The 15,659-nt window shown below is 37.4% G+C and overlaps 1 protein-coding gene across 1 annotated transcript in view; it reads right to left on the bottom strand.

Annotated features, from left to right (window-relative positions):
- Positions 1–15,659, bottom strand: part of Cntnap5 (contactin associated protein like 5) — an 893,594-nt gene that overhangs the window by 673,692 nt on the left and 204,243 nt on the right. The window contains exon 2 of the mRNA XM_029481690.1: positions 5,006–5,110. Coding sequence (XP_029337550.1) covers positions 5,006–5,110 — 105 coding nt within the window. The remainder of the gene's footprint in view (positions 1–5,005; positions 5,111–15,659) is intronic.

Genomic DNA, 15,659 nt, shown 5'->3' with positions numbered 1-15,659 from the left:
ACATATACAAGCTTCTTTGTGGGAAAATTGCTAATTAAGGCCAGACTCTACCATTGACTGGATAACATTCTGGGGCTTGGCATTTAGTGGAGAACTCCCTTCATTAACAGAGTTTCTCCTTTGATCTTGTCTGGGGTATTCTAAGCCCACACATATGTCTCTACCTAAGGAATGTTATATAGCCTCCATAAGTGCACAGGATGAATTTTTTTCATGACAAAACCTGTTCAGCCAGCATCTGGGATGCTGGAAATGCTGCCCCATGGTGTCCCCAAGAGGCATTCTAGATAACCTAAGTCCCTAGCCAATGACCATTTTACATCCTGGATGTCCCTATCCTCAGTCCCCTTCAACTTTATAAGCCTTTATTCACCCTAAGTAAAGTTGATCTGCCTATTGACAAGCAGTCTCAGTGTGATACTTCACAATATGTACTTACAAGGTTTCTGAATCCCTTGTTTGAGGTCTCTGCTCCCACTGTCCCAATGGACCACATCGGCTCATGATCTATGAAAGTGTGGAAACCCACTGTTCTTGTGAGTATATATTATGACAAGATGCTACAGTTGACAGTAACCTATGTGTCATATGGTACTGTCACTTTAAGGACTAACAAAGTTCTGGAAGAAAAGTAAGTGGTAACTTCACCAAATACCCAATGTGATTTTTACAAAGATCAAAATCCTATAGGGTAGGATTGGAAAGATGGCTCACTTATTGCTCCTCTGGAGGACTCAAGGTAGGTTCCTAGCACCTACATCAAGCAGCTCACATTGTCTATAAATTTAGCTGTATGGTATCCCACAGTATCCTATGGTATCTGGCTTCTTCAGACAAATGACTTCTATGCACACAGACAAGGACACACACATACACACATTGTAGAACGTTCTGGAACAGGGTTGTTTAAGGCCAATTTGCAAAGAACAGCAAAGGTATTTATCACAGGAGACTCATGAAAAGGAGGGAAACTTTTGTGTCTGATTTAATCCCAGCTGTTGTCAAGGGCTGTTCACTGCCACTGGAGCAACATTGGGAGATCATTTTGGATATGTGTTACTTTGATTTCCTCTGGGAATCAACTAAGAGACAAAGACTTCAGTGCAAGCAATTCATCTACATATCACACCAGAAGACTAATGAATGTGAAGAAAGTGTGGAAAAGGCAGCCCATGTGCCTCATTGAGGACTGCATCTTCCAGAAAAATATTACCCTCATGTCTATTTCCAAGTTGACAGAGCTTCAGACCAAGGCACTATACCATGGCCATGCCAGAAATTCATCAATAAATATTCTCCAACATCCTCACTCTATCCATACACAAGGTGTGTGCATGTGTTGATATAAGTTCACAGGATACTCATAACTTTAGTAATGTATAGAGAAATAGACATGAATGATTCTTATTAGCTGTTATTTCCTCCATGGTGTTTCTGAGGCATAAGTAAAAAAATAATTATATATATTAAACCCCATGGTGTGATTATTTGACATCTGATCATATTGGAAAATTGTAGGCTTAGATTTTTCAAAATCTTTAATTCTTAAATTCTTCAACTCCTCCTCTAGCCCACTGACCAAAGTAGGGGAAAAATGGTTAATAGAACAAGGGAGATGTGGCCATGTTTGAAAAATTGTTCTTTGGGGCATTTCCAATCTTAGTTGTCAGCATATCAGAAATCTAGTCCAAAACATTAAACAAGAATCAGTAGTAACAGTCCAGTCCAATTGGCAAACATCAAACATGAATCAGTAGTAGCTGCTTGATCCAGAAGAAACCACAAGGCTCTGCTGCGTTGGCATGAGTTCATGGAGGAAGTAAAAAACAGCCAGAATACCTTAAGAAAGTCTTTGGCAGAATTTTCTTTACTAAGTCATGACAAGCAAAGATGAATGAAGTTTTTCAAGGCAAAACAATGTAAGAGAATTATCAATGAAGACAGTCAATTTATTGCAAGGCAAACCAATACAAGAGTGTAATTCAATGTCTGTTGGATTATACTTAAACTCTTTCCAAATATTGCATGTTCTCTATAGTGTATACCTCAGCAAAATATTCTCTCACAAGTCTGCCTTAACAAAACATCCTCTGACATGTCTGCTTCTACAACACATCCTCTTCTCATCAGACAACTTCCAGAAAAACATCACAAGACAAAACTGAGTCTCCAAGTAAACTAGAAATTTCAACTTCATAAAATGTTTAGCACAATCCAGTTAGTTGATACAAACTCCCTTTTGGGTGTGTGTATGTATGAATATATGTTCTACATAATTGTCAGATTTCAAGTGTACAGTAGCAGATTGCTATCAGTAAACCACCAACCATACTATGCCACTGGAGCCTCAGCATTCTTCTGTTGTTTCAGCAACTGGGTCTTCACCTCAGGCTGGCCTGGATATCACACGGATACTGAAGATGACCCAGAATGTCTGATCCTTCACACTGTCTCCTCTGTGCTCTGATTACAGGCTTTTAGGGACATACATAAATTTTACAGTGCTGGGGATGAAGACATAATTAGGCACTGAACCAACTGAGCTCTATCCCCACCCCCTCTAATGTAGTGTTTTCCATATCAGTATAAAATTGTAGCAGCCTATTTAGCTGTTAGCTACATTCATTTCTCTCCTTCATGTCTCTACTCAATACAAAATCACTGCCACTTCTAAATATCTAAGCACAAGTTTTGATACATACACATAAACAAACACATTCACTCAATGTAGCTACCTTCTCTGAACTAGATTTGAACTCTTAGAAGTTGGGGATTAAGATAAACACACAGGTTTTCATTTTTAAGAACATGGCATAAAAGTGCTAAGCAATAAATCCCTGTCAGAATATGATATTTGGTCAAGTAAAAGCCAGGGCAGTCATAAAATGTAAAATGGTCACATCCAGGAACATCCATCTCATTAAGAAAGAAAGTGAGAAGACCGAAAAGTTGTTCAAGTAGTGTAAAGTCTTGAAAAATTGAAGGAAATGGAACTATTATAATAAAATTTGAAGTAGATATAAAAATAGTTAATGTCTGTATTCATTAGGATTTTCTAAAGAAATAGAACACTATGTACTTATATTTATACATATATGATTTCAAATGCATGTGAGCATACATGTGAAGAAATATAATAAACAAATATGCATACCATAGGTCATTCAGATATGCAGGAAGAGACTCATTGTGTAACTTGATCATGTAATTATGGAAGGTGAGAAGAACCCCATGTGCTTTCTACAAAATAGAAAACCAGGGAACCTGGTGCATCCCAGTGACCCCAGAGACATGAGAAGTGTAATGGCTGTTGGAATAAATTTTGAGCTGAAGCTTCAGAATGAGCAACTGACCATGTAACTCTCCAAGTCCAAAGGCGTTTGATCCTGGTTAGACTATATAGCCAGCATGGGCCAGGGGTACTCCTTATTCCATTTACCCCCTCAGAATGCTTGGATTACTGTGTACACTAACAGTCATGGATTTTTATAAGGTTGATGGACTCAGATCATAATGTTTGTAAAGCACTTATCACATGTGTTAAAACAATTAGCTCTATGTAAGAATCATTCCGACATGTTTTGAGCAATCATATGTAAAGGTTCTAATGCAGTGCCTAATATATATGGAATCCTCATGAATCATCACAGAAACAATTATTATTCATTAATCGCTCTAAATTAATAGCTTGAAACTCTGATTAAATTTAAAACTTTCCAGAAATCCTTTGTACATTCACTTGATCAAATATCTGGGATATGTGTTTAGCAATATCACTGGTATAGGTGGCTGGGTGACATAGACACAGAGAAAGAGCAAGAGAGAGAGCCAGAATTACAATTGCCCTAGAGCCTGATATTGCTCTTTTGTAAGAAATGATGAAGCCCTGTGAATGGAATGTCCTGCCAATATATTGCACATTGAAATAGAGGTGGGGATTCTAGTCTTTGCATCCAACTTCATGACTTCAGATTATATCCAGTCTGCTCAGTTTGGACTCTAATTAAGAGAAAAAAGGAGTAAGTCTCCTCTATCACACACACTCATCTGAGGTACAGTACCAATGATCCCCACCAAGCCAAAAAATAGATATAGTTAATAATTACAGAGACATTTTATTCAGTTAATATCTATTTAACAGAGAGATAACTAGTCTAAAATTAGACCCCTAGTTTTTCCATAGGTGGATAAGGAGTTCCTAGACAATGCTGACATAGTGTCACACAATTTGAATAGAGATGAGACTAATTGTCTTGGCAAGCTTTATCCACTGTTTGGCTGTGGATGTCTGTGCGTGAGCCTATACCCACTAAGAGGAGAAAGGGAGAGAGGATGGTGGAAAGACTGTGGGAGGGGGAGACCAGGAGGGAGGTAGTAAGTTGGTTATAAAGTAAATAAGTAAAAAATTCAATAAGTTGAAATGAACAAAAAAGGCAGAGTAGTGCATGCTTGTAATCCCACCTCTGTGAGGCAGAAACAGGAATCAACCTGCCTAACCTTCAAGCTCAACGCTAGTGAGACACCCTTCTGCATAAGAAATATCATTAAAGGTTGTCCTCTGCCCCTCCCACAACATACAATTGCATACATGTAAGCATGTATATCCACTCATATGTCTATACATAAACACATTCATGCACACACACAAATCTACACCAAGAATTTCATAGAATAGTGATATGCTTCCATAAGCAAGCATATTCCTAACATGCATGAAGCCGTGGGCTATAGAGTTAGTACCTCAAACAACAACAACAACAATAACAAAACCAACAACAATAACAAAAAAAAACAACACAAAGAATTCCTTGGTGGATCTTTGGGTTGGCAGAACATTTGACTATTACATACTGGGAAGTATTTTGTTATAGACTTAACCACCAAGATTCCTTCCGGACTGCGACTTTGGATGTAAACCCTATGTAGACAGAGTACTTCCTCTCTCCTTAGAACTTACAATGTCTTTGTCTAACACTTGGATTTCAGCCTTAATCACTATACTTACCCATTCTCCAGTTCAGTTGAGCTGAACTAGAACTTCCAGTGATATCTGAGGAACTGGAGAAAGCCTTCAGTGAGAGGAAGTTGGACAGTGGGTCATCACAGTTGTCTGAAAAGATAATGAGAGTAAGAGAGGTCAGATTCAATGGGCAAGATTTTTATTTTTTTTTTTTACAAAGAGGGAACTTATACAATATGAACTCTCTTTTCTTAAACATATGGTTTGGAAAATGTTGGGAGGTATTTGCCAGTGTGTGTTTTCGCAGTTACTTCTCATAACCCTCAAACATGATACGACTTCTGTTAATTGATGGAGAAATGAAGAATGGAGGGGTTCAAGCTCACAACACTAGTAAATATCATAACCAAAAACTCTCAGTAAGACTTGTTTGAATTAAAAGCCTACCTACCCATCCTTTCAATTACTTTGTACATTTGAGCAAAGCCACAAACATGTCTGTGTTTAGTCTGTGAGAAGGGAGATTCTTACAGGGCTTTGTTTATTTTTCTATCTTCAGCTTCATAAAGGATTTGTAATCAATGTGTCTATCAAAATTGGATAATCTTGAATTTTTTACTACAACTTGTGGGTGGGAAAGTGGGAAATGTTCAACTTACATATGTGCCCACTTATAGGAAATAAAAGATAATAGTCTCAGACATTGTACGATTTTGAGATGGATAGGAATTTCAATAGCTAACTTTCTAGTTTTCCCTAGTGAGGCACATTCTAAAGCTCATTCAAGAATACTAAATTAAATGCAGATATGGACAAATACATGTCTTGACAGCACAAATATGTTCCTACAAGTTCACATTAATCCACAGCCATTGGATTTCATATGGAAGGGCTTGATTTTCATAATTATATCATATATATGTATATATATATGTATATATATGATATATATATATATATATATATATATATATATATAATTTGTTTGAACATTTTTGCACATCCATCAAAACTATCATTTAAATTTAACTGCCATGCACCCAAGAGGACAGATCTTTAAAAGCTTTACTGTCATTGGAGGTCTAGTATTTTAGAAGTGAAGGTTTTCATCTTCTTTTCTTCGGTCACATAATGACTCAGTGTTGGCCTTGCTACACACTATCATCTTGATATGAGACATCCCATCCTCCCAAAGATGTCAGTGAACACCATTCAACATGTGACTCTTACTCAGATATTCTGTGATAGCAACACAAGACATGTTAGAGGACTTAATCATCAATGAGCTTTAGTAATGTGCTTTTTTTCTGAATCTTCCATAACATGGTCCATGTTTTTGTGGCTCTTTAGCAATGAATCTATCGAATGATAGAGCTCAAGTAAAGTTGTATGGACAGAGTAGGATTATGAATCTAACACTTAACTAATCTCACAAAGCCTACATTCCTTTCCCATTTTAGAAATTTTGTACACAATCGATTCTCTGGGACATTGAAAAATGACTCCATAACACCCAGCAGATGATACTCAAAATAGATTTGAAATGCATCATTCAAGGTAAAATGTAGGCTCTTAGGAGGAACTGATCTGACATTTGAATACAACATTAAGATAGGATCATGATTGTTTATCTAGCCAAATCCTATAAAGCTGAATTTCAGGTAATCACAAGAAACATGAGGTTTAAACTTTTGTTTGTTAAGAGATGTGTTTCGGCAGAGGTGAGTTGCCTGTGATCCTCTCAACTTCATTGTCTAGGTCTGAGCTTGCTCTTCAGTCCAGAGGAGCCTTCTGTGTCTCCAAGAGCAGTTTCCCTTCCTGTGGAAGCCTCCAGGGAACCCAAAACTAACTAGCTTGGAACTCTTCTGGATCAATCCCATCCCAGCCAGATCCACTAGCCATCCTTATTGGTCTACCGGGCACACAGCCTTCAGAGGTGTGTGCATGACGTACTCTGAGTCCTATTATCTAGCTTTGGGTTTACTTTTAATATCTGGAGGAACCTTGAAGGACACCAAGAGTGCCCTGCTTCCTCCTGTAAGCCTTCAGGGGACCCCAAGACTAATCAGTTTGGAAACATATTCACCAATCCCATCCCAGTTAGATCTATTTGCCATCTAAGTTGAGTCTGACTGGGACACAGCCTGCAGAGTGGGGTCTGCCTGAGGCACAGCCAACAGGGTCAGGTATCCTAAATTCTATTGTAGGATCAATGTCTTCTACCACCTTCCAGAGAAGTCTTGATGCAATCAGGATTATCTACCCAACACCAAAGAAAACCAGGTGCCTACAGAAAAGGGTAAAACACAATCAACAAAACCTAAGGCAATATGGCACTACCAGAGCACAGCAATATTGCTACAACAAACCCTGGATAGCCTAGTGAAATTGAAGTATGAGAAGAGGATCATAAATTCAATCTTATAAAAATAACAGAGGCATTTAAAGAGGACATGAATAAATTCCTTAAAGAAATACAGGGAATTAAATTTAAACAAGTAAAGGTATTAAAAGAGAAATAAGATAAATAGAAAATACAATCAAAGAGATGAAGGACATGAATAAAACTGTCAAAGACCTGAAAAGGGAAATAGAAGCAATTAAAAAAAAATACATAAACTGAAGCAGTCCTGAAGATAGGAGTGTTAGACACCACCAACAGAATACAGAGGATCTCAGGTGTACAAGATTCAATAAAAGAAATTAATACATAGTTCAAAGAAAATTCAAAACATAAAATGTCTATGACACCATACATCTAGGAAATGTTGGACACTATGAAGAGACCACACCTAGAGAATATTCAGAATAGAAAGAGGAGAAGTTTCCCAGCCCAAAGGACTAAAAAATATTTTCAACAAAGTCATAGAAGAAAATTCCCTAATCTAAAAAAAGAGATGCCTGTACAGGCACAAGAAGTCTACAGAACACCAAACAGACTGTTTCAGTAACAAAAGTCTCCCACCACATACTAATCAAAACACTAAATGTGGAGAACATGGAAAGAATTTTAAAAGCAGCAAGAAAAAAGGTGAAGTAACATATGAAACAAGCCTAACAGAATTACACCAGATTTCTCATCTCAGATTCTAAAAGCCAGCAGGACATCAGGAGATGTCTTCCAGATCCCAAGAGACCAGAGATGTCAGCCCAAACTACTATACCCAGCAAAATGTTCCATCATCATAGCTGGAGAAACTAAGATATTCCATGACAAAATCAAATTGAAACAATACTTTTCTAATAATCCATCCCTACATAAGATTCTAAAAGGAAAACTCCAACACAATCCATCATTCTGCTATATACAACAAACACATGTCAGCAATAAACAAAGACATAATCTCAGCATAAAGGGCGGGAAAATGGTTTGTCCAGCAAAAAAAAAAAAAAACCCAAGAAGGATGCTGAGTATTCATTGTAATATGCAATATGCAATAAAATAAACTTTACACCAAAATTGAAAAAAAAAAAAAGAAATGGGGAAGGACACTTTATATACTTAAAATGAAAGAAAAATCAGTAAAAAGACATCATAATTTTGAACATCTATGGCCCAAATGCAAGGGCATCCACATTTATGAAAGAAATATTAGTAAAGTTTAAATCACACAGTGAATCCTACACATTAATAGTGGGAGACCTCAATACCCCACTCTCAATAATGGGTTTGTCATCTTACTAGAAACTAAACACAGAAATAACAAAACTAACAGTCTGTGATTCAAATGATTCTAACAGATAGCTATAGAACATTTCACCCAAACATAAAAGAATATACCTTCTCATTGGCACCTCACAGAACATTCCCAAAATTAACCATATAATCAGTAACAAAGCAAGTCACTACAGATACAAGAAGAACGATACAACCCTGTGCATCTTATCAGATCACCATGGATTAAAGTTGGACTCCAACAACAGAAACAGCAGAAAGCCTACATAGTCATGAAAACTGTACAACTCTCTACTCAATGATTATTGGATCAAGGAAGAAATAAAAAAACTGAAGACTTTCTAGAATTCAATCAAAATTAGGGCACAACACATCCACACTTCTGGGACATGATGAAAGCAGTGCTAAGATGAAAAGTAATAGCATGGAGTGCCCTAATAAACAAATTTGAGACTTCCCATACTAATAAACTGAAAGGACATCTGAAGGCTCAAGGAAAAAAAAGAAGAAGAAGCATCAGACACACCTGTAGAAGCCAGGAAATAATCAAGCTCAGGGTGGAAATCAGTCTATTAGAAATAAAGAGAACAATACAAAGAATCATCACAAGCAAGAGCTGTTACTTTGAAAAAGTCAACAAGATAGACAAACCTTTAGCCAAAGTAATTAAAAGACAAAGACACAGTACTCACATTTAAAAAGTCAGAAATGAAAAGGGAGACACTTCAGATGTTCAAAGAATCATTAGGCCTTCCATCAAAAATTCTACAAAATTGGAAATTATAAATGAATTGGATGATTTTCTAGATAAATACCAATTACCAATGCTAAGCCAAACTCAAGTAAACTATCTGAATAGTTTTACAACCCACCCTTAAGGAAATTGTAGTAGTCATTAAAAGTCTCCCAACAGAAATAATAATAATAATAATAATAATAATAATAATAATAATACATAATAATAATAATGGCCAGGGTCAACGGTTTTAGTTCAGAATTCTACCAGAATTTCAAAGAAGAACTAAGGCCAATACTCCACAAACCAGTATAGACACAGAGGAAACTCATCCTATGGGGCCATAGTCACCCAATACAATAACCATACAAGGATTCAACCAAGAAAGAGAATTTCAGACCAATTTTCTTTATGAACATTGATGCAGCAATATTTAATAAAATCTTTGCAAGCCAAATTTAAGAACACATCAAAGAAATCATACACCAGGATCAGGTAGGCTTCATCCCAGGGATACAAGAGTGGTTCAATATATAAAAACCCATCAATGTAATCCACCATATAAACAATCTGAAAGGAAAAAAAAAAGCCACACATGATTATCTCACTAGGTTCCAAAAAAGGATTTGACAAATTCTAACACCCCTTCATGATAAAAGTTTTGGAGAAAACAGAGATTCAAGGTGCATACCTACACTCAATGAAAGCAATGTACACCCAAGCCAATAGCCATCTTCAAATTAAATGGAGAGAAACTTAAAACATTTCCACTAAAATTATGGACAGGACAAGGCTGTACATTTCCTCCTGTCATGATTTGAATATTCTTGGCCCAGGAAGTGGCATAATTTGGAGGTGTGGCATTGTTAGAGTAGGTGTGGCCTTGTTAAAGGAAGTGTGTCACTGTGGCCATGAGCTTTAATACTCTTGTCCTTGCTGCTTGGAAATCAGTCTTCTCCTATCAGCTTTCAGATGAAGATGTAGACTCCGGCACCAAGCCGGTCTGGACTCTATCCTGATCCTGCCTTGATAGTAGACTGATCTTCTGAACCTGTAAGCCAGTCCCAATTAAATGTTTTCCTTATAAGAGTCATGGTGTGTGTTCACAGAAGTCAACTGAAACTAAGACATCTCCCTGTCTCTTCCAAATAGTACTTAACAATTCTAGCTAGGATAATAAGACAACAAAAAGAGACTAAAGGGATACAAACTAGAAAGGAAGAAGTCAAAGTATTGCTATTTGCAGATGATATATAGTATACCCAAGTAACCCCAAAAATTCTACCAGAGAACTCCTACAGGTGATAAACACATTTATCAAACTAGCTAGATACAAAATTAACTAAGATCAGTAACCCTCCTCTACACAAGCAATAAATGGGCTAAGAAATAAGTTAGGGAAAAAAAAAACCTTTCATAATAGCCACAAATAATATCAAATACCTTGGCATAACTGTACCAAAGCAAGTGAAAGATGTCTATGACAAGAACTTCAAGTCTCTGAAGAAAGAAATTGAGGAAGATATCAGAAAATAGAAAGATCTCCCATGTTCATTAACCAATAGGATTAACTTTGTGACAATGGACACACTTACCAAAAGAAATCTATGGATTCCATGCAATTTCCATCAAAATTCCAAATTGTAGCATAATGGCTCTGGAGGCTTATGATCTCTTGTCATCAAGAAACATCAGAACATCAGATACAAGTGGAGTCATAACTTGATTTGCCAGGTGCTTGCTGTGCAACCATAAGGTTCTGAATTCAACCACCCAGATTAAATCCTGGATGCAATACCACCATCTTTTAATACCAGAACTGGGGAGGTAGAGACAAGTGAATATCTGGGGACTTCTTGGCAGCAAGAATAACCTAATTTTGTGAGCTCTAGTCTACTCCAATGAGAGACTCTATCTTCAGAGAACAGCATCAGCATCCCGAGGAATGATACTCAACAATAACCTCTGGCTTCCTCAGACAGAGGCAGGTACCAGACTGCCTATCTACTATCCAACACATGCACTGTATTTGCACTAGATAATGAATACACACACACACACACACACACACACACACACACACACACACAGTACAGTTATCCTTACTAGGCTCTAATAATTTTGTGATCATCCACCAAGTCTCTCTTATCAGGTTTTATAGTAAAATCAGATCTTCATTTTCCCATACATTTGTATTTTATATGCTAACATAATTGAATGTAGTCCATTAAAGAATTCTGAAGTTACTTCAAATCACATATGACTTAAAAATGGTCCTGGTGTTTAATTTATCTCCTTTTAATTGTAACCCTTCGGTACACATGTAAATTTTTAAATGCCTGTGTCTTAGTCAGGGTTTCTATTCCTGCACAAACATCATAACCAAGAAACAAGTTGGGGAGGAAAGGGTTTATTCGGCTTACACTTCCATACTGCTGTTCATCACCAAAGGATGTCAGGACTGGAACTCAAGCAGATCAGGAAGCAGGAGCTGATGCAGAGGCCATGGAGGGATGTTCCTTACTGCCTTGCTTCCCCTGGCTTGCTCAGCCTGCTCTCTTATAGAACCCAAGACTGCCAGCCCAGAGATGGTCCCACCCACAAAGGGCCTTTCCCCCTTGATCATTAATTGAGAAAATGCCTTACAGTTGGATCTCATGGAGGCATTTCCTCAACTGAAACTCCTTTCTCTGTGATAACTCCAGCTGTGTCAAGTTGACACAATACTAGCCAGTACAGCCTGCAATCTGGAAATGTAGTTCTTCTGTAGGGCTCATAGTGAGCCAAGGACACAGAAGAGCAGAAGAGGATGAAGGCATGTGAATAGGAAATTACAAGATGTAATCAATTCACAGATGGCTGTCCTGGTAGAGGTTTGCTTGACTTAACACCTGTCTTAGTCAGGGTTTCTATTCCTGCACAAACATCATGACCAAGATGCAAGGTGGGGAGGAAAGGGTTTATTCGGCTTACACTTCCATATTGCTGTTCTTCACCAAAGGAAGTCAGGACTGGAACTAGAGCAGGTCAGGAAGCAGGAGCTGATGCAGAGACCATGGAGGGATGTTCTTTACTGGCTTGCCTCCCCTGGCTTGTTCAGCCTGCTCACTTATAGAACCCAAAACTACTAGCCCAGAGACCGCACCACCCACAAGGGGCCTTTCCCGTTTGATCACTAATTGAGAAAATGCCTTACAATTGGAACTCATGGAGGCATTTCCTCAACTGAAGCTACTTTCTCTTTGATAACTCCAGCTGTGTCAAGTTGACACACAACTAGCCAGTACAACACCCAACAGGTCTACAAAGGAAGGAAAGAAATGCCATGTGCTGTATTACTCCTATGGGTTTCCTGGAAATCTACCACATTTTCTTTCAAATTTAAGCTCCTCTACTTCCTTAGTTTCCCAGTGTTTTTACAGATTGAGAATCTCCTCTCCCACCATGTCTATGGTGTATGTGTGTGTGTGTGTGTTTATGAAACTTAAAGAAGGTAAAATAATGAAGGATACTGATATGGGGAGTGTTTTTGTTTGTGAGATGGTGTCTATGTAGCCCATAATCTTCAACTTGCAATCCTCCTGCCTCCACCTCCAGAGTACCCGAGAGAGTACTGCAGAAAGAGATGTTTTCAAGTTCACAAAAATTACCTTGAAAAGTATTAGTGATTAATCTTAGCTGTAAACTTGGCTGAATATAGAATTGCTAAGAGTAGACTCTCTTGGCACACGCATTTGTTATTATTATTATTTTTTAATCAGGTTAGTTGAAGCAGAAAAGCTCACCTAGAATGTATTTAGCCCTTCTGGTTGTGCCTAGATGTAATGTCCAACAGGAAGGCTTTGCTTTTTACCTGCCTTTTACATCTTACTGACAGGATCATCTGCCTTGTCAAGAATTTGTCTAGTCCTTTGTTGTTTCTGACACTATCAATGCCATCTGTCACTATTACCATGATTCAGCTTCTTTCAACATCCAGTGTATACTGAAGGACAATGGTTCACCAGGAATTCTTCAGGCTGTTGGGACAATATCAGGTATGCTGAAGACCAGCATCCTGTACCAGATGGAGAATGCTGAACTACAGCCTCTTGTTCTAGATGATAGTGTCTCCTGTCAGAACTGATACCTGGTCTCAGCTTTTTCAATTTGAAAACAGCCTTTGGTGCCAACACAGATGACATGTGAATCAATGTAATAAATCCTGCATATATATATGTGTGTGTATATATGTGTGTGTGTGTGTGTGTGTGTGTGTGTGTGTGTGTGTGCTACACTCTGCTTTTATAGAGCCCCTAGATCAGGACAGAGAGTGAGCATCAGGTTTTCTGCACATCCACTTCCAGTGCATTGTTCTGAGATATATCATAAGGATTCTTCTATCAGAAGCCAGTTATGAAAGGCTAAACACATGCAAATGAATTTTCTAGAGGTGGCCCATAATTTTTTGTTGTCTGTGATAGGTGATCTTTATGAATGCAACATCCTTAGAAACTGCAGCCTAGGGCCACTTCTTGTTACTAATATTCCTTTCCTATCACTATTTTAAGCCTAATGATTCCTGGACATCAGCCTACCTTATTGGGAAAATTTCCTTCAGATCTACCTGAAAATGAACTTTCATGAGCTAATGCTATTTAGGTAAAATAATGATTTTGTAGAATAACTGATTTTAATCAAATAAATTTAGGAAGAAGCTTTTAGAAGATTGTTTTAGTTATTTTGCCAGAAAGATGTAATAAAGTTCGAGTCAAGAATAGAACATGCACAGTCCTCATAGGATAGTAAGGCAAGGTTGCATAATGGGAATATTATGACCTTTCACAATTACACTAAAGAGAGAAATAGACTTGGGACAAATCTGGGACAAAGAAAAACACTTATTCTAGGTCAGGTTCAAGGATGAAGCCACAGGTGTTCACAATGATAAAGCAAGGCCATGTGAGATTATTGCTTTGGATTTATAATGAGCTTATATTATGAAACACAAGGAAAGTAGCTAAGACAATAAATAGTATTTCTTAATATATCTTATTGCTGAAAGAAAGGTGTTTTCTTGATGGTGGAAACACTTGACACATAACAGTACATTCTCAAAGTTTTTATATCTTCACTGCTTTCTAATTTTTTCCCCTTTGCTGTATTTCTGACCTTTCCTCCTTAAAGCGAAGGATGGACAAAGGAAGTACAAACAGGTAAGAAGAGAAAAGTGAAGAAACTCATCTTTTCTTATTATCTGTATGTCTATGCAAGAATGTTGAAGATAAACATTGCAAATGTAGGATGATTTGTACTTTACAAGTAAGAACACTGCATTCTAAGCATCTTCTTTCATAGCATTGAGTAGCACCCATAGAATCTTGGGTAAATCCAACATAAACATAGCTTTTTAGAAGTTTCCGTTCAATGTTTAAGACTGCTACTTTAAGTAACATTTTTTATTGCCAACATATATTTTTCTTCATTATCGTTAAAATGCCAATAGAGTTACCGATGGTACTGAAGTGAAATTGTGTGTAACATCTTGATTACTACAGTAAATTTTCTGCATATGAGGATAAGAGATTCACTTGCATTTATCGGCAAGATAAAATTCTTCTTAGCACTGAACATATAATGACCTACTTTGTTTAAAAGATATAAAGTATGATTTCTTTAGCGTGTCTTTATTGGTATTTAGAGGTGATAACTCAGAATTTTGCCTTCATTTATTTTTCTCATTGTAATCTAAAATTTCACTTAGCAAACGAGAATAAATAGTATGGTTTTGCTTTTAAATTTAACTCTGTCTCCTTTCTCCCCCATAAAATCCAAACAAATGGCTTCATCATAAGCAGACTAAAAGACATCAGTTTTTAAAAATATATCCTAGAGAACCTCATTTTCTGTGTCTGCCCTCCACCTTCACAATACCATAACATGTGAACAAGTGAGTTTGTGTCACCCTCTGAGCTGTCAGAGCCAGACTCTTTGCCACAGGAAGACAGTGGACTCAGGTACAAACCTGAGGTCAACCAGCAGCAGATCTTTCATTTTAACAAAAGGTACAGACATGTGTCTCAGTGGGAAAACAGTTGGTTGACCAGCATAAAGCCTCTGTATCAATTCTTTTTTTTTATTTTTTTTTAATATTTTTATTACATATTTTCCTCAATTACATTTCCAATGCTATCCCAAAAGTCCCCCATAGCACCCCCCACTTCCCTACCCACCCATTCCCATTCTTTTGGCCCTGGCATTCCCCTATATTGGGGCATATAAAGTTTGCAAGTCCAATGGGCCTCTCT

This window comes from Mus caroli, chromosome 1 (assembly GCF_900094665.2).
Source record: "Mus caroli chromosome 1, CAROLI_EIJ_v1.1, whole genome shotgun sequence".
Lineage (NCBI taxonomy): Eukaryota > Metazoa > Chordata > Mammalia > Rodentia > Muridae > Mus > Mus caroli.
The sequence above is the reverse complement of the archived record's forward strand: the minus strand, read 5'-3'. Positions and strand labels throughout refer to the sequence as shown.